Source organism: Scyliorhinus torazame, chromosome 1 (assembly GCF_047496885.1).
Source record: "Scyliorhinus torazame isolate Kashiwa2021f chromosome 1, sScyTor2.1, whole genome shotgun sequence".
Classification (NCBI taxonomy): Eukaryota; Metazoa; Chordata; class Chondrichthyes; order Carcharhiniformes; family Scyliorhinidae; genus Scyliorhinus; species Scyliorhinus torazame.
Window position 1 is genome coordinate 217,568,108 of NC_092707.1, and position 25,006 is coordinate 217,593,113.

General features: G+C 49.3%; 1 protein-coding gene across 2 annotated transcripts in view; it reads left to right on the forward strand.

Moving 5' to 3' along the window:
• Window positions 1-25,006, forward strand: part of LOC140430125 (interleukin-6 receptor subunit beta-like) — a 548,481-nt gene that overhangs the window by 512,752 nt on the left and 10,723 nt on the right. For both annotated transcript variants that reach the window (XM_072517643.1, XM_072517640.1), the window contains exon 15: window positions 5,683-5,764. In XM_072517643.1, the coding sequence (XP_072373744.1) occupies window positions 5,683-5,764 (82 nt within the window). The remainder of the gene's footprint in view (window positions 1-5,682; window positions 5,765-25,006) is intronic.

The following is a 25,006-nucleotide window of genomic DNA, read 5'->3' on the forward strand; positions in this document are numbered from 1 at the left end:
ATGCATCGCACATGGCTGGGGGGTCACAAGATGGCGGCGGGGGTGGACAAAATGGCCGCCCCCATGCGTCGCACAGGGCTGGGGGATCCCAAGATGGCGGCGCCCCTCCTCCCCTCGTGGTGGCCGGGACCCAAAATGGCGGTGCCTGCGGGTCGCACATGGGGCGCTGGGGGGGTTGGGGAGCGTTTGAAACGCGCAGGACTCCTTGTTCTCCGGGGACAGCGGTGGCCGGGACCCAAAATGGCTGCGCCTGCGGGTCGTACATGGGGCGCTGGGGGGGTTGGGGAGCGTTAGAAACGCGCAGGACTCCTTCTTCTCCTGGGACAGCGGCGACCTCCCGGGACCGGCACACAGCCGCGAAATGGCCCTTTTTCCCGCAGCTCTTGCAAATCGCTGTGCGGGCCGGGCAGCGCTGCCGGGGGTGTTTCGCCTGCCCGCAGAAATAGCAGCGGGCCCCCCCGGGACGACTTGGCGTCTGAACCGCGCAAGCCTGTGGGGTGGGGGGGGGAGTTTGTCGCGACGGGGGTCCACGGAGCCCAAGGGGCTGCCGCGCAGTCGGGGCCGTACGCGCGGGCGTTTCGCGCGGCCACATCTAGGGAGGCTGCAAGAGGCCCGTGCCTCTGAGAGTCCTAGCGACTCTTTTTCTAAAAGTCTTTGGCGGATTTGGGGAGAGTTCATACCTGCCACAAAAGCATCGCGAATTAACATGTCCGTGTGTTCAATCGCGTTTACCGGCGGGCAGCTGCAGGCCCGTCCCAAAATTAGCAGCGCGGCATAGAATTCGTCTAGCGATTCTCCGGGACTTTGCCGCCTCATTGCGAGTTGGTAGCGTGCGTATATCTGGTTCACTGGGCGAACATAGATGCTTTTTAGTGCTGCGAACGCCGTCTGGAAATCCTCTGCATCTTCGATGAGAGGGAAAATTTCCGGGCTTACCCTCGAGTGCAGGACCTGTTGTTTCTGGTCTTCTGTGACCCGGCCGGGGGCCATTCGGAGGTATGCTTCGAAACAAGTCTGCCAGTGTTTAAAAACTGCTCCTGAGTTCACTGCGTGGGGGCTGATCCTCAGGCATTCCGGGATGATCCTGAGCTCCATAGTCCTTTAAGCACGCTTAATAAATTGTAGCGAACAAAGACTCACGAGAGACGAATAGAGATGAAGTCGATGAGGCTTTATTAAGCGTGACTTGTTCCCCGCAGTTCAGCAACAGGCTGGCCTGCGGGGGAGAACTCCTGGTTCTTATACTCCACCTTCAGGGCGGAGCTAGGGATCAACAGCCAACCAGGACCCGGGATCTGTCAGCCAATGACATCACGGCTTCACAGTCCCACATGACCCCTAATGCATACTACCACAACTATATACAAACCAGGGAAACGATCAAACAAAGCAATGAAACAATTCAGAAAGTCTATAAGTCCGCAAAGTTCATAAATTAAGTCTCTGAGGTGGGCGACGAATTCTGGTTGACCGCCTCAAGGGTGGGTCGAGAGCCGCCGGTTCAGGAGCGGGCTGGACTGCGTCAGAGTCAGGGGGATGCAGATTGACAGGGATTTCTGCATAGTCCGTGGCAGGGTCAGCAGGAGGGCGAGGCGACAGTGGAGGATCATGTAGCGAGCGTGGAACGAGACGAAGGGCGCGTCGATTGCGGCGCAGAATGGAGCCATCCGGTCGATGAACCAGGAACGAGCGGGGGGGCCACCTGCCAAAGGACAACAGTGGTTGCAGACCAGCCACCATCCGGAAGATGGATGCGGACGTTGTCATCTGGAGCCAGAGCAGGGAGATCAGCTGCACAGGAGTCATGAGCCACCTTGTGCTGTGCACGAGACAGCTGCATCCGGCGAAGGACCGGAACGTGGTCGAGGTCTGGGACATGAATGTACGGCACCGTCGTCCTCCGGGTACGACCCATGAGCAACTGGGCTGGCGACAGTTCAGTGGACAGTGGGGCGGAGCGATAGGCCAGCAAGGCGAGGTAGAAATTGGACCCAGCATCGGTAGCCTTGCAGGCCTCCTAACAGTGGTCAGGACCAGGGGCACAAAATGCACCACAAAATAGAAAGTGCATGTCAGAAAGGCAAGGTCACAGTGATCATGGGGGACTTCAATATGCAGGTGGACTGGGTAAATAATGCTGCCAGTGGACTCAAGGAAAGGGAATTCATTGAATGTTTACAGGAGGGATTTTTGGAACAGCCTGTGATGGAGCCCATGAGGGAACAGGCCATTCTGGGCTTAGTGTTATGTAATGAGCCAGACTTGATTAAAGATCTTAAAGTAAGGGAACACTTAAGAGGCAGTGATCATAATATGGCAAAATTCAATCTCCAATTTGAAAGAAAAAAGGTAGAATCAGATGTAAAGGTGTTACAGTTAAATAAAGGTAACTACAGGGGCATGAGGGAGGAACTGACAAAAACCGACTGGGAGCAGAGCCGAGTGGGAAAGACAGTAGAACAGCAATGGCAGGAGTTTCTGGGAGTAATTGAGGACACAGTACAGAGGTTCATCCCAAAGAAAAGAAAGGTTATCAGAGGGGGGATTAGGCAGCCATGGCTAATAAAGGAAGTTAGGGAATACATCAAAGCAAAAGAAAAAGCCCATAATGTGGCAAAGAGTAGTGGGAAGTCAGAAGATTGGGAAGTCTACAAAAACAAACAGAGGATAACAAAGAGAGAAATAAGGAAAGAGAGGATCAATTATGAAGGTAGGCTAGCCAGTAACATTAGGAATGATAGTAAAAGTTTATTTAAATACATTAAAAACAAACGGGAGACAAAAGTAGACATTGGGCCGCTCCAAAATGACGCTGGTAATCTAGTGATGGGAGACAAGGAAATAGCTGAGGAACTAAATAAGTACTTTGCGTCAGTCTTCACAGTAGAAGACATGAGTAATATCCCAACAATTCAGGAGAGTCAGGGGGCAGAGTTGAATATGGTAGCCACCACAAAGGAGAAAGTGCTAGAGAAACTAAGAGGTCTAAAAATTGATAAATCTCCGGGCCAAGATGGGCTACATCCTAGAGTTCTAAAGGAGATAGCTGAAGAAATAGTGGAGGCGTTAGTTATGATCTTTCAAAAGTCAGGGAAAGTCCCAGAGGATTGGAAAATCGCTGTTGTAACCCCCCTGTTCAAGAAGGGAACAAGGAAATAGATGGAAAATTATAGGCCAATTAGCCTAACTTGGTTGTTGGCGAGATTCTAGAATCCATTGTTAAGGATGAGATTTCTAAATTTTGGAAGTGCAGGGTTGGATTAGGACAAGTCAGCATGGATTTAGTAAGGGGAGGTCGTGCCTGACAAACCTGTTAGGGTTCTTTGAAGAGAAAACAAATAGGTTAGACCAAGGAGAGCCAATGGATGTTATCTATCTTGACTTCTCCGCGTCAGTCTGTGGCCTCCATATAGGCATCATCAGCCATGACTGCAACGGGTAACCCCCGTCGCCCAGCAACCAGCCCCTCAGCCGCCGGGGGGGTCCCTTGAACATGCTGGGGGTGTAAGACTGCGCCAATACGAATGAGTCATGTACACTGCCTGGGTACCAGGCGCAGACGTGCAGGATCATCATGCGGTGGTTGCAGACCACCTGAATGTTCATGGAATAGGTCCCCTTCCTATTGGTGAACACGGCCCTGTTATCTGCAGGTGGCTGCACGGCGACGTGCACCCCATCAATAGCGCTCTGGACCATGGGAAACCTGGCCACGGCAGCAAAGCCCGCTGCCTGGGCTTCCTGGCTGGCCCGGTCCACAGGGAACTGGATGTAGCGGTCTGCAATGGCATATAGGGCGTCTGTCACTGCCCGGATGCACCGGTGCACCGATGTCTGCGAGATGCCGGACAGGTCCCTACTCAGCGCCTGGAATGACCCCGTGGCATAAAAGTTCAGGGCCACCATAACTTTGACGGACACGAGGGGAGGGTGTAATCCCAGTGCCACGCGGTGCCAAGTGTGCCATTAGGTGGCAGATGTGTGCCATGGTTTCCCGACTCATCCAGAGTCTCCTCCTGCATGCCCGGTCCGTGAGGTCCTGGTATGACGAGCGGGGCCGGCACACACGGGGCCTCCTCGGGTATCTCCGTGGCGCCACCGCCTCCTCCTCCTCCTCGTGCTCCTTCTCCTCTTCCTCGCCCTGTCGGGCGGGCGGCCCACCAGCCTGGGCTGCTGCCACCTGCCCCTCTGCGGCACCGTCCGCATCCTCCCTGGCACGCCCCTCCTCCTGCTCCCCCAGCGCAACAGGTAGAAGTGCGACTCCCGCCACGGCGGCCAACATCGCTGGCTGATCACCAAACATAACGGCCTGCAGGAGGTGGGGGGGGGAACGACAACATGTCTTCCCCCCCCCCCGCAGCCAGGTGCCATGGGCTGCATGGTCGCATCTGTTGGAAGCTGGCACCCGGCCAGGCGGACAACATCCCCCGCCCTCTTCCTCCCTCCCCGGCTCTCTCCCCCATCCCCGGCACTCGCCCTCCCCTCCCCGGCACTCGCCCCCTCACCCTGGCACTCACGCCCTAACCCCGGCATTCGCCCTGCCCTCCCCACCTCTCCAACCCCCTCAACACACACCCCCTTCACACCCCCCCCTCACACACCCCCGTCACCCCCCCTCACAGCCCCCTCCACCCCCCCCTCTACACACCCTCCCCCCCCCTCCACAACCTCCCCCTCCACACCGACTGCGGACACGCCTTCGCTTCTCCTGCTGCCACCCCACGCCGTGACCTACCTCCGCGCTGTCCGGCGTCAACCATCAGCACTGGTTGACGCCGTTATATAGGTGGTTCAATTATCGCCGGCATGACCCGTGGTCACGTCGGCTGGACTTTGGCCCATCCGTCCGTGAGAATTCGGGCAGTCCCATGGCCCATAGCGTCGCGCTGGCTCAAGCCATTCTCCGAGGCAGGCGGCGCGATTCACGCGGGGCCAAATTTTGGGGGGTCGGAGGATGGCGGGGGCGGGATTCTCGCCGACCCCCTGCGTTTCTCCGACCCGGCGGGGGTCGGAGAATCCCGCCCAAGGTTTCCCAACTTTCATGCTTGCAATAAACATAATTTACTTTCCTACTTACTTGCTGTATCTGCATTTTTCTTGTTTTTGTGATTCAGGGAGAACACCCAAATACCCTTACACTCCTGCATTCTGCAGCCTCCTTCTATTTTATTCTGTTTATTATTCCTGCCAAAGTGGCTAATCCTACATTATACAACATCTACAAAATGTTTGCCCATCTCTATCTCTTTATAAATACTTTTTATCCTCCTCACAACTTAGTTTTCTACTTATCCTTGCATTTGCAAACAAATTGGTTACAAAACAGTCAGCTCCTTTATCTAAATCAGTAAAATTAATGTAAATTCAGCCGCCAATACTAACTCTTGTAACATTTCACTATTTACAACTTACTGGCCTGAAAATGACCACAGAGAGCAAATTGGAATTAAACTGTGACTTCCATGGCTCAGAAGGCTTAATTCTGGGATAGCGTTGCTAACTCTGGTTGTGTGAATTTCTGAAGGTTGCAACGAGTGACTGACCACTTCGAATTACCTCAGCCAGAAAATCGATTTCATTCCATATAGCCCAATGTTCAATCAGGAAGTGTAATTTAATTTGATGTCTGTGTAGTAGTTGCTGCATTTGAAGGATTTACATTAATGTATTTGTTATTCACAGGATAATAAGACATCTGTGGTCGAAAGTACCAAACCCTGCGAATAGTACGCTTGCCAGCTGGAGCCCAGGGAGCCGACCTCAGGTAAATGCCTCCATGTCACAGTAGCTAATGTCATGGGGTGACCAGAATCCAAAAGGTGTAGGTATCTGTCCACCCCTCACTGTTATTTCCAAATCCATTCCCTGCCACTTAAGGGGTGTGAAATTAAAAGTTTCAATTATGCCAGTAGTTATTAATAAGATTATTAGCATGGAGCAACGTAACCTGAGTGAAGATTTCAGCAGAGTGCAAGCGAATTTGGGTGAGCATGGACATTCAGTGAGGTTTTGTTTGATATGCAACAAATATATTTAAACAAACAGAATTAAATTTGGCCTGTTGGCTAAATTACAATAAAGACCAAAAGCATTTATCTAAATGTAATATATTGAACAAGGTTATTACCAAGATTGAAACTAAATTAGCTGAGCAATATTTTAAAACTTCAAAACGCTTATTAGATAAGTGACAATGCAGGTGATGTATTGCATCTCTGTGGGAGTTCGTAGAAACCAAGCTTCAGATACTGTGATGCACCGAAGGGAAGAAAAGTTCCCTCTTATTCATGGAGGCTCTTATTCATTGTAGTTTAGTCGGGCAGCATGGTCGGCACGGGCTTGGAGGGCCGAAGGGCCTGTTCCTGTGCTGTACATTTCTTTGTTCTTTGAGGCATAAACTCAGTAGAATTCAGAGGTCAGTCAAATGAAACATATCCGATTCGGATGGAATTTGACAAGGTAAATATTGAGAGGTTGTTTCCTCTCATGGGGAAATTTAGAACTAGTGGGCATGGTTCCAGCATAATTTCTCCCATTTAAGATGGAGATGTGAAGAAAGGTCTTCTTTCAGAGGTCAATAACCTTACAAATTCACCATCCTACAGAACATTAGTGACTGCTTCATTGATTATATTCAAGCAATTCTTTCCATGATATCGACTGATAGGGAGAATATCACAGCTGTGCTATGGAAGAACACCTCAGAGGGCAGCGAGGCTATATGGGTAGAGATCAGGAATAAGAAGGGTGCAGTCACAACGTTGGGGGGTTTACTACAGGCCTCTCAACAGCCAGCGGGAGATAGAGGAGCAGATAGGTAGACAGATTTTGGAAAGGAGTAAAAGCAACAGGATTGTTGTGATGGGAGACTTTAACTTCCCCAATATTGACTGGGACTCACTTAGTGCTAGGGGCTTGGACGGGGCAGAGTTTGTAAGGAGCATCCAGGAGGGCTTCTTAAAACAATATGTCGATAGTCCAACTCGGGAAGGGGCTGTACTGGACCTGGTATTGGGGAATGAGCCCGACCAGGTGGCAGAGGTTTCAGTAGGGGAGCATTTCGGGAACAGTGACCACAATTCAGTAAGTTTTAAAGAGCTGGTGGACAAAGTTAAGAGTGGTCCTAGGGTCCTAGGGTGTATGTGCTAAATTGGGGGAAGGCTAATTATAACAATATTAGGCGGGATCTGAAGAACCTAGACTGGGGGCGGATGTTTGAGGGTGAATCAACATCTGACATGTGGGAGGCTTTCAAATGTCAGTTGAAAGGAATTCAGGCCCGGCATGTTCCTGTGCGGAAGGATAAATACGGCAAATTTTGGGAACCTTAGATAACGAGAGATATTGTAGGCCTCGTCAAAAAGAAAAAGGAGGCAATCCAGTCGATTTCGGCGGCGTGAGAACAGCTGGTGAGTGGTGAGTCAGTTTCAGCGGGAGCATTGCGGAAGGAGGTTGCTGGGAGGTAAGTCAACCTTTAAAAGCACTTGTCTTTGCAGGGGCAGGCCAGTCGATTTCGGCGGCGTGAGAACAGCTGGTGAGTGGTGAGTCAGTTTCAGCGGGAGCATTGCGGAAGGAGGTTGCTGGGAGGTAAGTCAACCTTTAAAAGCACTTGTCTTTGCAGGGGCAGGCCAGTCGATTTCGGCGGCGTGAGAACAGCTGGCTGGTTAGTCAATTTCAGCAGGAGCTGAGAATTTTTCTTTTTTTTTAATTTTATTTTAAATTAGTTTTTTAGGCGGGAACAGGAAGTCGACCCGCGGACGTCTGGGAAGACCCTCCCCAATAAATTCTGGTGGAGAGGAAACCCGAGACACTACACGTGTAGTGTCTCCCACCCGCCCTCCTCCTCTAACCTAATAATAAAACCCATTGGTCTGAGGTAAGTACCATATTTTATTATATTATTATTATTTTTTAGCCAGATCTTGGTAGAAAGTTAGAGGAATGGCAGGGAAGGGAGTGCAATGTTCCTCCTGCAGGATGTTTGAGGTGAGGGATGCAGTTAGTGTCCCTGCTGATTTTACCTGCAGGAAGTGCTGCCATCTCCAGCTCCTCCAAGACCGAGTTAGGGAACTGGAGCTGGAGTTGGAAGAACTTCGGATCATTCGGGAGGCAGAAGGGGTCATAGATAGCAGCTTCAGGGAATTAGTTACACCAAAGATTGGAGATAGGTGGGTAACTGTAAGAGGGACTGGGAAAAAACAGTCAGTGCAGGGATCCCCTGCGGTCGTACCCCTGAGAAACAAGTATACCGCTTTGGATACTTGTGGGGGGGGGGACTTACCAGGGGTAAGCCATGGGGTACGGGCCTCTGGCACGGAGTCTGTCCCTGTTGCTCAGAAGGGAAGGGGGGAGAGGAGCAGAGCATTAGTAATTGGGGACTCTATAGTCAGGGGCACAGATAGGAGATTTTGTGGGAGCGTGAGAGACTCACGTTTGGTATGTTGCCTCCCAGGTGCAAGGGTACGTGATGTCTCGGATCGTGTTTTCCGGGTCCTTAGGGGGGAGGGGGAGCAGCCCCAAGTCGTGGTCCACATTGGCACCAACGACATAGGTAGGAAAGGGGACAAGGATGTCAGGCAGGCTTTCAGGGAGCTAGGATGGAAGCTCAGAACTAGAACAAACAGAGTTGTTATCTCTGGGTTGTTGCCCGTGCCACGTGATAGTGAGATGAGGAATAAGGAGAGAGAGCATTTAAACACGTGGCTACAGGGATGGTGCAGGCGGGAGGGATTCAGATTTTTGGATAACTGGGGCTCTTTCTGGGGAAGGTGGGACCTCTACAGACAGGATGGTCTACATCTGAACCTGAGGGGCACAAATATCCTGGGGGGGAGATTTGTTAGTGCTCTTTGGGGGGGTTTAAACTAATGCAGCAGGGGCATGGGAACCTGGATTGTAGTTTTAGGGTAAGGGAGAATGAGAGTATAGAGGTCAGGAGCACAGATTTGACATCGCAGGAGGGGGCCAGTGTTCAGGTAGGTGGTTTGAAGTGTGTCTACTTCAATGCCAGGAGTATACGAAACAAGGTAGGGGAACTGGTAGCGTGGGTTGGTACCTGGGACTTCGATGTTGTGGCCATTTCGGAGACATGGATAGAGCAGGGACAGGAATGGATGTTGCAGGTTCCGGGGTTTAGGTGTTTTAGTAAGCTCAGAGAAGGAGGCAAAAGAGGGGGAGGTGTGGCGCTGCTAGTCAAGAGCAGTATTACGGTGGCGGAGAGGATGCTAGATGGGGACTCTTCTTCCGAGGTAGTATGGGCTGAAGTTAGAAACAGGAAAGGAGAGGTCACCCTGTTGGGAGTTTTTTATAGGCCTCCTAATAGTTCTAGGGATGTAGAGGAAAGGATGGCGAAGATGATTCTGGATATGAGCGAAAGTAACAGGGTAGTTATTATGGGAGACTTTAACTTTCCAAATATTGACTGGAAAAGATATAGTTCGAGTACAATAGATGGGTCGTTTTTTGTACAGTGTGTGCAGGAGGGTTTCCTGAAACAATATGTTGACAGGCCAACAAGAGGCGAGGCCACGTTGGATTTGGTTTTGGGTAATGAACCAGGCCAGGTGTTGGATTTGGAGGTAGGAGAGCACTTTGGGGACAGTGACCACAATTCGGTGACGTTTACGTTAATGATGGAAAGGGATAAGTATACACCGCAGGGCAAGAGTTATAGCTGGGGGAAGGGCAATTATGATGCCATTAGACGTGACTTGGGGGGGATAAGGTGGAGAAGTAGGCTGCAAGTGTTGGGCACACTGGATAAGTGGGGCTTGTTCAAGGATCAGCTACTGCGTGTTCTTGATAAGTATGTACCGGTCAGACAGGGAGGAAGGCGTCGAGCGAGGGAACCGTGGTTTACCAAGGAAGTGGAATCTCTTGTTAAGAGGAAGAAGGAGGCCTATGTGAAGATGAAGTGTGAAGTTTCGGTTGGGGCGATGGATAGTTACAAGGTAGCGAGGAAGGATCTAAAGAGAGAGCTAAGACGAGCAAGGAGGGGACATGAGAAGTATTTGGCAGGAAGGATCAAGGAAAACCCAAAAGCTTTCTATAGGTATGTCAGGAATAAGCGAATGACTAGGGAAAGAGTAGGACCAGTCAAGGACAGGGATGGGAAATTGTGTGTGGAGTCTGAAGAGATAGGCGAGATACTAAATGAATATTTTTCGTCAGTATTCACTCAGGAAAAAGATAATGTTGTGGATGAGAATGCTGAGCCCCAGGCTAATAGAATAGATGGCATTGAGGTACGTAGGGAAGAGGTGTTGGCAATTCTGGACAGGCTGAAAATAGATAAGTCCCCGGGACCTGATGGGATTTATCCTAGGATTCTATGGGAGGCCAGGGAAGAGATTGCTGGACCTTTGGCTTTGATTTTTATGTCATCATTGGCTACAGGAATAGTGCCAGAGGACTGGAGGACAGCAAATGTGGTCCCTTTGTTCAAAAAGGGGAGCAGAGACAACCCCGGCAACTATAGGCCGGTGAGCCTCACGTCTGTAGTGGGTAAAGTCTTGGAGGGGATTATAAGAGACAAGATTTATAATCATCTAGATAGGAATAATATGATCAGGGATAGTCAGCATGGCTTTGTGAAGGGTAGGTCATGCCTCACAAACCTTATTGAGTTCTTTGAGAAGGTGACTGAACGGGTAGACGAGGGTAGAGCAGTTGATGTGGATTTCAGCAAAGCGTTTCATAAGGTTCCCCACGGTAGGCTATTGCAAAAAATACGGAGGCTGGGGATTGAGGGTGATTTAGAGATGTGGATCAGAAATTGGCTAGCTGAAAGAAGACAGAGGGTGGTGGTTGATGGGAAATGTTCAGAATGGAGTACAGTCACAAGTGGAGTACCACAAGGATCTGTTCTGGGGCCGTTGCTGTTTGTCATTTTTATCAATGACCTAGAGGAAGGCGCAGAAGGGTGGGTGAGTAAATTTGCAGACGATACTAAAGTCGGTGGTGTTGTCGATAGTGTGGAAGGATGTAGCAGATTACAGAGGGATATAGATAAGCTGCAGAGCTGGGCCGAGAGGTGGCAAATGGAGTTTAATGTAGAGAAGTGTGAGGTGATTCACTTTGGAAGGAATAACAGGAATGCGGAATATTTGGCTAATGGTAAAGTTCTTGAAAGTGTGGATGAGCAGAGGGATCTAGGTGTCCATGTACATAGATCCCTGAAAGTTGCCACCCAGGTAGATAGGGTTGTGAAGAAGGCCTATGGAGTGTTGGCCTTTATTGGTAGAGGGATTGAGTTCCGGAGTCGGGAGGTCATGTTGCAACTGTACAGAACTCTGGTACGGCCGCATTTGGAGTATTGCGTACAGTTCTGGTCACCGCATTATAGGAAGGACGTGGAGGCTTTGGAGCGGGTGCAGAGGAGATTTACCAGGATGTTGCCTGGTATGGAGGGAAAATCTTACGAGGAAAGGCTGATGGACTTGAGGTTGTTTTCGTTGGAGAGAAGAAGGTTAAGAGGAGACTTAATAGAGGCATACAAAATGATCAGGGGGTTGGATAGGGTGGACAGTGAGAGCCTTCTCCCGCGGATGGATATGGCTGGCACGAGGGGACATAACTTTAAACTGAGGGGTAATAGATATAGGACAGAGGTCAGAGGTAGGTTCTTTACGCAAAGAGTAGTGAGGCCGTGGAATGCCCTACCTGCTACAGTAGTGAACTCGCCAACATTGAGGGCATTTAAAAGTTTATTGGATAAACATATGGATGATAATGGCATAGTGTAGGTTGGATGGCTTTTGTTTCGGTGCAACATCGTGGGCCGAAGGGCCTGTACTGCGCTGTATTGTTCTATGTTCTATGTTCTATGTTCTATTTGTCAGGGCCAGAAGGCTGGGAACAGACGAAGCCTGTGTGGAATATAAAGAAAGTAGGAAGGAACTTAAGCAAGGAGTCAGGAGGGCTAAAAGGGGTCACAAAAGGTCATTGGCAAATAGGGTTAAGGAAAATTTGGCGTGCATCACCCCTTCCCACTTCCACTCCCTTTGCTCATACCCTGAACTCACCTCAAGCCTGGCATTTAAAAAACACGTACATAAAAAGCAAGAGAGTAGCCATGGAAAGGGTTGGCATACTGAAGGACAGGCAAGGGAATCTATGTGTGGAGCCAGAGGAAATGGGCGAGGTACTAAATGAATACTTTGCATCAGTATTCACCAAAGAGAAGGAATTGGTTGATGTTGAGTCTGGGAAGGATGTGTAGATAGCCTGGGTCACATTGAGATCCAAAAAGACGAGGTGTTGGGCATCTTGAAAAATATTAAGGTAAATAAGTCCCCAGGGCCTGATGGGATCTACCCCAGAATACTGAAGGAGGCGAGAGAGGAAATTGCTGAGGCCTTGACAGAAATCTTTGGATCCTCGCTGTCTTCAGGTGATGTCCTGGATGACTGGAGAATAGCCAATGTTATTCCTTTGTTTAAGAAGGGTAGCAAGGATAATCCAGGGAACTACAGGCCGGTGAGCCTTATGTCAGTGGTAGGGAAATTACAGGAGGGAAATTAGCGAGAGGCACCACGGTTTTGTGAAGGGGAGGTCGTGTCTCACTAACTTGATAGAGTTTTCCGAGGAGGTCACTAAGATGATTGATGCAGGTAGGGCAGTGGATGTTGTCTATATGGACTTCAGTAAGGCCTTTGACAAGGTCCCTCATGGCAGACTGGTACAAAAGGTGAAGTCACACAGGATCAGGGGTGAGCTGGCAAGATGGATACAGAACTGGATAGGTCATAGAAGGCAGAGAGTAGCAATGAAAGGGTGCTTTTCAGATTGGAGGGCTGTGACTAGTGGTGTTCCGCAGGGATCAGTGCTGGGACCTTTGCTGTTCGTAGTATATATAAATGATTTGGAGGAAAATGTAACTGGTCTGATTGGTAAGTTTGCAGATGACACAAAGGTTGGTGGAATTGCGGATAGCGATGAGGACTGTCAGAGGATACAGCAGGATTTAGATAGTTTGGATACTTCGGCGGAGAGATGGCAGTTGGAGTTTAATCCGGACAAATGTGAGGTAATGCATTTTGGAAGGTCTGATACAGGTAGAACCCTCAAGAGTATTGACTGTCAGAGAGATTTAGGTGTACAGGTCCACAGGTCACTGAAAGGGGCAACACAGGTGGAGAAGGTAGTCAAGAAGGCATACAGCATGCTTGCCTTCATTGGCCGGGGCATTGAGTATAAGAATTGGCAAGTCATGTTGCAGCTGTATAGAACCTTATTATAATTATTACAATCTCTGCAGGACCTGACTTGCCTAAGGTTAAGGTATACACCCCGATCAGGTAAGGAAGTTCTCATTTAGATAGATGCCAGCTCCTCTGATTGGTTAGCAGGTCTGTAACCCCAGCAGCCCCTGTTCGATTGGTGGCCACTGCTTGAATTACAGATTAAAGAAGAGCAATTAAATGCCAGGCCTGAGGTGAGTTCAGGGTATGAGCAAAGGGAGTGGAAGTGGGAAGGGGTGATGCACGCCAAATTTGAAAGACTGGGCAACAGTATCTTTGTTTGTTCTCTTATCTGGCACCCGCCCATGCAGTAAAAGCTGCCAGGCTACCCACTTATCGTTGCCTTCTACCTGATAGGTAATATAGTGCTGGAGGCACAATGAGGTACTTAAGTGGCTATTAATTGCCTTGAAATATCAAATAGTAGCAGGGCCTCCACCACTCCCTGTGAAAAATGAGATCGGCTGGGATAGACAGTGGCCAGGCCACATGCTGTATTTTACAAGCCCCCCCCAAAAAAAAATGGGGAGCTGTAAAACTTCACTCATGCATTTAATTTATTTCTTGACTTGTTAAACCACTTGATACATAACTACAGATAATCATTGAGTGATATGAAAACAATTACACTTCAGTACTGAAAGATTAAAATAGTGAGAGTTCAGAAGAGAGAATTTAAAACAACAAGACTTCAGCAGAGAGAGGTTAAAATAGCAATACTTTTGGATTGTACATAAAGCAGTAACACTTCAGGAGAGAGAGGTTGAAAGAACGAGAATTCAGGGGAGAAATGTGAAAATGGTGAAACTTTGGGAGAGCTGAAAACAGCGAGATGTCAGTGAGACTTCAGGATGGAGAGGTTAAAACTGAGACTTTCAGATAGTGTTCTGGCTTTTGTCATGCAATTAATACAAAATATGGTCATATGAACTCTGACATGATGAATTGCCTGGACACAGCCATGTTACATTCAGTTAAATAAAGACATTACACTAGAAAGACTACAGAGCTCATGATATGGTGTCAGATGGAGCTGGGATTGAGTTTTGAAAAGCTGGAAGGGAAACCACAGCTACTGCAAGAGGAACACTTAAATGTTCCAAACTGCTACAAGCTGCTGAAAAAATAAACATAGACATGGAAAATCTAATACAACTGAAGGCTGCAAGTAAAATACTGGGTGAGTCAAAAATGGCCGTAAATTTTCCACCCTTAGCTCTTGTTGAAATAAAAGGTGACGTGTGGAAGAAACGGTAATTTTTCCACTTGCAATTGCAAAACTGTGAGATTGCAATGCATTTAATTAACAAGCAGGAAATAATGTGAACAGCAACATTTTTAATACTGCTGGAGAAAGACTGCTTGATATTGTATTCCATCTTAAATCCATCTGAAGAACAGAAAAAAACCAATGCAGAATTGGTGAATGCCTTGGAGCCATGTTTCGAACCCAAGTGAATGTAACTTCTGAATGGCATATGTTCAACATTAAGGTTCAAGGTGAAAAAGAGTCAGAGTGTGACTCGAGTAACACTGCTCGTGGCATCATGTGAATAGGGGCAATTAAATGATGATCTCATTAAAGACACTCCAAAGATGTGCAAGTTAGGTGGATTAGCCATGAGCAATGTGCAGAGTTATGGGGATAGGATGACCTTAGCAAGATGTTCGTCTTCATCTGATGTGTTGAAGGCTCCAAAGAAGATGTCGTAGTTTCTCTGCTCCAGGGGAGTACTGGGTGACGAAGGGTACTCTGTCAGTCCCGTGATTCTGAGGAGGTTGGTGCGTTTTTTTGCTGTGGTGCATTGAAGCTGTCGATCGATGAGTCGAGCACCATATCCCATATTTATGAGAGCATCTTTCAGCGTATGTAGATGTCTCTTACATTCCTCCTTATCTGAACAGATCCTGTGTATACAGAGCGGAGAAACTACAGCATCTTCTTCGGAACCTTCAACACCTCATCGATGAAGTTGAATATTTTGACAAGCCATCCCCACACCCCCACAACTTGCCTTCAAACAACTGCACAACCTCAAACAGACCATTGTTTGCAGCAAACTATCCAGCCTTCAGGAGAACAGCGACCATGACACCACACAACCTTGCAAGACACGCCAGATCATCGACATGGATACCACCATTACACGTGAGAACACCACCCACCAGGTACGCGGTACATACTCGTGTGACTCGGCCAGCGTCTACATCATACGCTGCAGGAAAGGATGTCCCGAGGCGTGGAACATTGGCGAGACCACGCGGACGCTGCGACAATGGATGAACGGACATCACGCAACAATCACCAGGCAGGAATGTTCCCTTCCAGTCGGGGAACACTTCAGCAGTCAAAGGCATTCAACCTCTGATCTTTGGGTAAGGGTTCTCCAAGGCAGCCTTCAGGAAGCACAACAAGGCAGAATCGGTGAACAGAAACTGATAGCCAAGTTCTGCATGCAAGAGTATGGCCTCAACCGGGACCTTGGATTCATGTCTCACTACATTTAACCCCCCACCATCTGACCTGGGCTTGCGAAATCCTACCAACTGTCCTGGCTTGAGACAATTCACATCCCTTTCACCTGTGATTATCCCTCTCTCCAGGTGCACCGTCTGGATCTGCAGAGACTCGCATTCATAGCATCATCTTGCATCATTGGCTTTATCTATATTTGTGTTTGTGTAACCTACCTCTTCACTCACCTGATGAAGGAGCTACACTTCAAAAGCTAGTGATTTCAAATAAACCTGTTGGACTTTAACCTGGTTTTGTAAGACTCCTTTCTGTGCCGACCCCAGTCCAACACCGGCATCTCCACATGATATTCATTGAGAAAGGACAAATTAGTCTGACAGTCCATTGCAATGGCAAGAATGATTCTGGAGTTCCAGATTAAGGATGTTAGTCAACGGCCATTCATCTCAGCTGGAGCAAGTCTAAAGTTTGGACTGGAAATCCTGAATGTGCCAATAGGTTCACAACATGTCACAACACACTAAAGCATTGACCGCTAAACAGATCCTATAGGGGTACCAGGATGTTTACCAGGAGAATATCATCTAGAAGTTGAGGAGAGTGAGACCAATTCAGCATCTGCAGCCCTCAAGTCCAGTCTGAGAAAGAAGCGAGAAGAGTTGGGAAAGAAGGGAGTAATTAAGAGACAACTCCAGCAGATTGATTCAGGAGCATGATAGCAGTGAAACAATCTGAAAAGCTGAGAGTATATTTAAACACAAAGGATCTAAATAAAGCACTGAAGAGATCTCACTACCCCATCCCAATCATTGAAGGAATTTTGCCACAACTTGCCAAGGTAAATTCTTTATTACCCTATATGCGAATCATAGAATCACTACAATGAAGTCCGGAAGGAGGCCATTTGGCCCATCAGGTCTGCACTGCCCACACAGACAGTGACCCAAGGCAGGAATTGAACCCGGGTCCCTGGCGCTGTAAGACAGCAGTGCTAACCACTGTGCCACCCTGCCGCCATGAAGGATGGTTATTGGCAAGTGAAGCTAGATTAAAACAACCGCTTTCTAATGGAATTCTGGATGATGTTTGGGAGATACAGATAATTGTGCATGCCATTTGGTATTTTCATGGCTCGGAAAGAGTATCGACACAGACTATGATCCTCCTGCAGTGGGAGCCATAATGGATGACCTACTAATCTATGATGTGGCGATGCCAGCGTTGGACTAAGGTGAGCATAGTAAGAAGTCTTACAACACCAGGTTAAAGTCCAGCAGGTTTGTTTCAAATCACTAGCTTTCAGAGCACTGTTCCTTCTTCAGGTGGATGCCTGAGGAAGGAGCAGTGCTCTGAAAGCTAGTGATTTGAAACAAACCTGTTGGACTTTAACCTGGTATAACCTGGTTGGACTTCTTACTCTTCTAATCTATGTATGTGGAGATACAATGGCAGAAGTTATGAACCTAATTTAATATGAGTGAGAGCACCCACCATAATAACCTGAGGTTGAACATGAACAAATTGCAATTGAAGATCCCAGAAGTCAAGGTCATAGGTCATGTACTGACAGCAAAATGTCTTCACCCTGCTCCTGAAAAGTTGAAAGCTGTAGCAGTGATACAATAACTAACAAATGTGAAAACAGTCTGTTGGATTTGTGAACAAATGTTTGCCTAATTCTTTGAAGGAATGTGAACGCAAGCTCACTGCCAAGGATGTGTTCGGCACAGAACAAGAAGCAACGTTCACTAAAATCAAACAACCAGTGATGACAATGCCAGTGCTGGAGTACTATGAAGTCAATGATGAAGTCATATTGCAGTATGATGCCAGAAAGCCACATGTGAGAACAACCCAAATACAGCAAGTCACATTTGCATCCAGGCTATTAATCCAAACTAAATAACTCTATGGTCCGATCAATAATTAGTTTTTTCTCATCAGTACTTTTATCAATACCTGCTTGGGAGAGACAATGTAATGGAAGAATTTACCACAAGCCACCTCAAAGCATTTTTCGCAGCCTGTCACCATCTGCTCCTTTGTTTATAGTGGCATCATCTGGATGTGACATACAAGCAAGGGAAAAAGATGCACACCACAGACATGCTGTCAAGAGCATCACACCCCATGAAGAAAGTTGAGGATGCTACAACAGAATGTGAAATCTTGCATTAACACTGCAATGAAGTTAGTGTGAAAATCTTCCAGTTGCCACACTCTGGCGACTGTTCGGTTACACTGAGGGAGAATTCAGAATGTCCAATTCACCTAAGAGCAGGTCTTTTGGGACTTGTAGGAGGAAACCGGAGCACCCGGAGGAAACACACACAGACACGGGAAGAATGTGTAGACTCCCGGGCGATGTGACGCAACAGTGCTAACAACTGTGCTACCATGCCGCCCACAAAGCCTATCCGCCATCTACAAGGCACAAGTCAGGAGTGTAATGAAATTCTCTCTACTTGCCTGGATGAGTGCAGCTCCAACAACACTCAAGAAGCTTGACATTATCCAGGACAAAGCAGCCCACTTGATTCAAACCTTCCATCACCGACAAACAGTGGCAGCCATGTGTACCATAGGCAAGATGTACTGCAGTAACTCACCTCGGTTCCTTAGGGAGCACTTTCCAAACCCCTTACCTCTACCATCTAGAAGGACAAGGGCAGCAGATGCTTGGGAACCCCACCACCTGGATGTTCCCCTCAATGTTACTCACCACCCTGACTTGGAAATATATCGCTGTTTCTTCACTGTCGCTGGCGCAAATTCTTGGAAATCCCTCCCTAGCAGCACTGAGGATGTACCAACACCTCAGAGACTGCAGCGGTTCAAGAAAGTAGCCCATCACGATCTTCTGAAGGGCAACTAGTGACGGGCAATAAATGCTGGCCTAACCATTGATGTCCACATCCCTTAAATTAATTTTAAACAAGCAGCTCAACATTCACTGGTAATCATCAACCCAGCAAATGGATTGAATCTGACATAAAAGCACTAATTCAAGTGATTAACCAACGTGATGCAAACTCCAAATGCTGAAGGAAGTAATGATAAAAGGATGGCCTGAGAGTATCAAGGACTCACCTGTGGTCCCAAGAGATTATTGGGCGTGAAGGTGAATTGACAGCCCAAGATTGCATCATGTTCAAATGAAATAGAGCCATCACCCAAAAGTAAAGAGAGGAGAGATGCTAAAGCACATCTGTTCTAGCCATTAAGCAACGGAACTGAATCTGAGAAGGCAAGAGACGTATTCCACTGGCCAAACATGAGCAATTGAAGTAAAGCTCACATCGACCTGTGGAGCGTCTGTAAGGAGTGCCAAGCTCGAGTCATTGTTGACACCTAACATTCCATACACACCAAGGATGACACTGGGAGTAGACCTCTTGACTGAACAAAGAAACAAAGAATAAAGAAAATTACAGCACAGGAACAGGCCCTTCAGCACTCCAAGCCTGCACCAACCATGCTGCCCATCTGAACTAAAATCCCTTACCCTTCGGGGACCATATCCCTCTATTCCCATCCCATTCATGTATTTGTCAAGACGCCCTTAAAAGCAACTATCGTATCTGCTTCCACTACCTCCAGGCAGGCTGTCACCATCCTCTGTGCAAAGAAAACTTGTCTCGCACATCTCCTTTAAACATTGCCCCTCGCACCTTAAAAATTTCCCATAAGACCACAAGACCATAAGACATAGGAGCAGAATTAGGCCCTCGGTCCATCGAGTCTGCTCCGCCATTCAATCATGGCTGATATTTTTTCATCCCCATTCTCCTGCCTTCTTCCCATAACTCCTGATCCTCTTATTAATCAAGAATTTATCTCTGTCTTTTTTTTAATAAATGTTTTTTATTGGGTTTATGAACAAAGTATATTTACTGTTGGGTACACAGAATAAGATATATATATATATATAGAAGAGAAGGGCACACACAAATATACCAAAAAAAAATAATAAAAAATAAAATAAAATAATTGGTAAGGTATTGGTGCACCAGCTCAGCAGCAGCAACTCTGTACAATTCAAGTCATTAACATTTATAACATGGGTGGGGGGGAAAACTGGGGAGGTAGATATATATTTGGGTGCAGGAGAAATAATTGCAGAGGGCGATAAGCGAATGAGTCTGGTGTTGGTGCTGTCACTTTCTTCTCCCGGACGCATTTCGCTGCCGTTGTCGTCTCGCATTCACCTCCGCTTCAGCTGTTTGTCCCGTCTTTCGCCTGGATTTTCCTTGCTCTCTGTTCCTGTAGATGCCAAGTTTGTTATCATTTCCCATGCCCTCCTTCAGGCTATCATTCCCCTGCCTCCCCCCCACTCCTCTGGTTCTCCTCTATTGTTCCCTGACTCTTCACTCTTCCCCCCCCCCCCACCACCACCATCTACCCCCTTCCCCCCTCCCCCTCCCTGTGGTTCACCTTTCTTTCCTCTTCAGTTTAGCTGTCCTCACCCCCCCCCCCCCTCCCTGGTCTATCCCTCCCTCTCATGCTTTGGCTACTTTCCCCGATTCGTGGTTACCTGGCTATTCTTCTGCTTGTTCATTGGCCACAAACTGGTCCTGGAACAATTGGGTGAATGGCTCCCATGTTCTATGGAAGCCGTCGTCTGACCCTCGGTTGGCGAATTTGATTTTCTCCATTTGGAGTGATTCCGAGAGGTTGGACAGCCAGTCTGCAGCTTTGGGTGGTGCTGCTGACCGCCAGCCGAACAGGATTCTACAGCGGGCGATCAGAGAGGCAAAGGCAAGGGCGTCCGCCCTCCTCGTCAAGAATCGATCTGGCTGGTCTTATACCCTGAAGACCGCTACTTTCGGGCATTTATACTTCCTCTGTCAGACTGGTGAATTTCCATTTGTGGATCCTTCACAGTCCGCTATTTGGATCCCCAGGTAGCGGAATTTATGTCGGGCTTGTTTAAACGGCAGTCCCGTTAGTGCTGCCCCCCCTCCCCCTCCCCCACTTGTGGGTATACCGGGAAGATCTCACTTTTGCTCATGTTGAGTTTGTAGCCCGAGAAGGCCCAAATTTCTTCAGGAGCACGATGATTCCGTCCATGCTGCTTTGTGGGTCCGAAATGTAGAGGAGTAGGTCATCTGCATAGAGTGAGACTCTGTGCTCTCTGCCGCCCCTTCGGTACCCCCTCCAGCTTTTTGCTGCTCTGAGCGCAATTGCTAGTGCCTCGATCGCTAGAACGAACAGCAGCGGCGACAGTGGGCATCCTTGTTTGGTACCCCTGTGCAGCTGGAAGTATCGGGAGTTGGTGTTGATGGTCCGTAGGCTCGCCATGGGAGCGTTGTATGGGAGTTTTACTCAGGAGGTGAACCCTGTTCCAAGCCCGAACCACTCCAGAACCTCTATGAGGTATTTCCATTCGACCCTGTCGAAGGCCTTTTCTGCGTCTAGGGAGACGATCACCTCTGGCATTCTCTCCCCGGAGGGGATCATTATCACATTCAGCAGGCGCCTGCTGTTCGAGGTAAGCTGCCTACCTTTGACAAAGCCCGTCTGGTCTGTGACCACCTCTAGTACGCAGTGTTCTAGCCTTTTGGCTAGGATTTTGGCCAGTATTTTGGCATCTGCGTTCAGCAGTGAGATGGGTCTGTATGACCCACATTCCGTTGGGTCTTTATCTTTCTTAGGTATCAGCGCGATTGAAGCCTGTGCTAGCAGTGTGCCCCTAGCTAGCGAGTCTGTGAACATCACCCGCAGGTGCGGGGCCAGTGCTGTCGCAAATTCTTTGTAGAAACCCGCCGGGAGCCCGTCTGGTCCAGCGCCTTCCCCGTCTGCATGGAGCTAATGCTGTCCATGATCTCTCCCAGTGCTAGTGGTGCTTCCATGCCCCGTTTTCTGCCCTCCCCCACGACTGGCATGTCCAGTCCATCAAGGAACCCTTTCATCCCGGGCTCCCCCATTGGGGGCTCTGAGGTGTACAGCCCTTGGTAGAAGGTCTTGAAGGTTTTGTTGATCTTTTCTGGTTCTGTTTCTAATGTGCCTCTGGTATCCCTGATTTGTGCAATTTCTCTGGTTGCTGCCTGCTTTCTCAGCTGGTGTGCCAACAGGTGGCTGGCTTTGTCTCCGTGTTCGTATAGTGTCCCACGTGTTTGGCAGAGTTGAAGCACTGCTTTCCTGGTGGAGAGCAGATCAAAGTTCCTTTGTAGCTCTTTTCTCTCCACCAGGAGCTCCACGGTTGGGGCCTCGGAATATTTACGGCCTACCTCCAGTATGGAATCGACCAGCTGCTGCCGAGCCGCCCTTTCCTCTCTATCTTCGCACTTTGAAAGCGGTAATTTCCCCTCTTAGTATGGCCTTTAGCGCCTCCCAGAACATGGAGGGTGAGACCTCCCCGTTCTGGTTGTTCTCTGTGTTCTCTGCTTTGGCCTGCGATATCTTTTCGTTGAAGGTCTTGTCAGCTAGTAGGGCAATGTCCAACCTCCATGTGGGGGGTTGGGCTCTGCCCGTCTCCAGCCTTACGCCCATGTAGTGTGGAGCATGGTCGGATATCACAATTGCGGAGTATTCCACTTTGTCTATCCCCGGAAGCACCGTTTTCCCCACCACAAAGAAGTCAATTCTGGTGCATATGTTGTATACTGGGGAGAAGAAGGAGAACTCCTTCTCCTCTGGGTGGGTAAATCTCCAGGGGTCCACCGCTCCCATCTGTTCCATAAAGTGACCGAGTTCCCTTGCCATGCTTGAGGTTTTCCCCGTTTTGGGGCTTGATCTGTCTGTCGTTGGATCCTGTACACGGTTGAAGTTGGTGTGTCTCTATGTCAGGGATTTCTGCTATGGTCTTTTTGATGAAGCTCGTATCGTCCCAGTTGGGCATGTACACGTTAACTAGTACTACCGGTGCCCCATCCAGGGCCCCGCTGACATACCGCCGCCCCCTCTGGGTCTGTAACCGTTTTTGTCGCCCTAAACTTTGTCCTCTTGCTGATCAGTATTGCCACCCCCCTAGCCCTCGTCCCATAGCAGGAATGGTAGGTTTGTCCCACCCAGCCCTTTCTTACCTGCAGTCGGTCCTGCTCTCTCAGGTGTGACTCTTGTAGGAAGACTATGTGGGCCTTCATATTTCTTAGATGGGTGAGAACTCTGGATCTTTTCTCTGGGCCATTGAGTCCCCTTACGTTCCACGTGACTATCGTGGTGGGGGGCTTCTGTCCCCTCGCTCATGTGGGATTAACCATACTTACCTGGTGGACGCCCCCTGCCCTCCCGAGAAGGGAGAGCAAGCGAGAGGAGTGCAGGGTAGGATGGGGGAGCCCCCCCCCCCCCCCGTCGGAATGCTGTTGCCCCTTGCTAGGAGCCCCTTATTTCTACCCTAGCTGTTGGTTTTCCAGCCCGTGTCACTGCTCTTTCCATGCGGTCAGGTCCATGTGCTCCGGGGTTTCCCTTTGTCCAGGGGGCACTCGACATGGCTGCCCACTGTGCGTCTGCCACGTGGGTAGTCCCCTGCACTCTGGACTCTCCCTTCGCCCAGCGACCATACTGGATGGATGCTTGCAGCGATTCCTAGTTCCGAGCCCTTGGTTGTGGCATTTTGTAGCCCTATTGTTATTCCCTTTCTCGACTTGTTTGTCCTTCCCTTCCCCCCTCAGTACCTCCCTTGCCCCCCCCTTTTCCCCCCTCTCCCGTATACCCCTTTTTTGTCCCTCTTTCCAATGTTCCTATCCCCGTTTGCTCTCCCGCCTCTGTTGAGTGGCCGTGCCCCCCCCCCCCACCCCGGGCCTGGCGCCTCCACCCTGGTGGGGGCACGCTGTGGCCCTGCTTTGTTGCATGCCTCTGGCGCTAGCATTCCTGCTAGTGTGGTGGCCCCCCGCTCAGCAGTTACTGTTTGCTTCTCCCATGCCCGGCCCCTGCGGTTTTCTGCACGCTCTTCCCCCATCCTACCCTGCACTCCACTTGCTTGCTCTCCCTTCTCTGCTACTCTCGTTCCCTCGTGCTGGGGCCTGGTCTCCAACCTGAAGCGGTCCCTCGGGTAGTGGTTTGTTTTTTGTTCAGGGTGCGCTCGCCATGGGGGTGGGGGGGCCTGGTGTTGCCTCACCCCTTCCCACCCCATCGTCGGCATGCTGTTGCCCCTTGCCAGGAGCCTCTTATTTCTACCCTAGCTGTTGGTTTTCCAGCCCGTGTTCCTCAACAAACTTGTTTGCTTCGGCGGGGGCTGTGAAGAAGTACTCTCTTTCTTGGTATGTGACCCAGAGATTCGCTGGGTACAGCATACCAAAACACACGTTGCTCTTGTGAAGAGCTGCTTTTGCTCTGTTGAATTCGGCCCGTCTCCTGGCGAGGTCTGCCCCAATGTTCTCGTAAACTCTAATGAAGTGCCCTTCCCATTTGCAGGTTCTGTTTTGCCTGGCCCAACGCAGGATTGTTTCCCTGTCTTGGTACCGGTGCAGTTTATCTATAACTGCCTTCGGTTGATCCCCTGCCTTAGTCTTCGGGCGCAGCGCCCGGTGTGCTCTGTCCATTTCTGGTGGGTTGGGGAAAGTTTTCCTCCCCACTAAGTTGCCCAGCATCTCAGCCACATATGCCGTAGGGTTTCTACCCTCGATCCCCCCTGGTAGGCCCACTATCCTGACATTTTGCCTTCTCGAACAATTTTCCTGATCGTCCACTCTGCCCTTCAGGCTCCCCTGCGTTGTGTCCAGTCTCGCCACCTCCTTCTCCAGGGCCGTGATCCGGTCGCTCTTGTCAGTCGCAGCTTTTTCCAGCTACTTAATGGTCGCCTCTTGGGCTTCCAGTTTCTCCTCTGCTCTGCCCAGGGCGAGCTGCACCTCCGCCAGGGCCTTGGCCATTGCTGCCTGCACTGCGGCCTCCATATCTGCTCTGGCCTCTGCCTTGTTATCCTGCTGATGTTCCCTCAGCGCCTCGGCAAAGGCTGCCTTCCAGTTCCAGATCCCCCCTGACCCAAGGGGAAAATGCTCCTGTCTGTCCGGTATTTTTTGTTGAGGCGAACCTTCCGTTCCGCCGCTTCGTGCGCCGATTAGCTCGTCTGAACGGTCACGCACATTGCCCCGTCTGCTTTTGGTGCCCTTTCTCCCTCTGCTTTGGCTCCCTTCTGGCAATTTTTTTCTTCCTCTTTTTTTTCCCCTTTCTTTTTCTTTCCCCCCTTTTCTTTCCCCCTTCCTTCTCTCCTTTAACACTTTTACTTTTAAAAACTTTTCAAAACAATTTCTTTTTATGAAAAAGTGAAAAAATTCCCGAGCACCCAGGTCTCCCACTTCAATGCGCTTTGGAGTCCGGGTTTTTCTTTCTCCCCACTCTCTTGTTACGG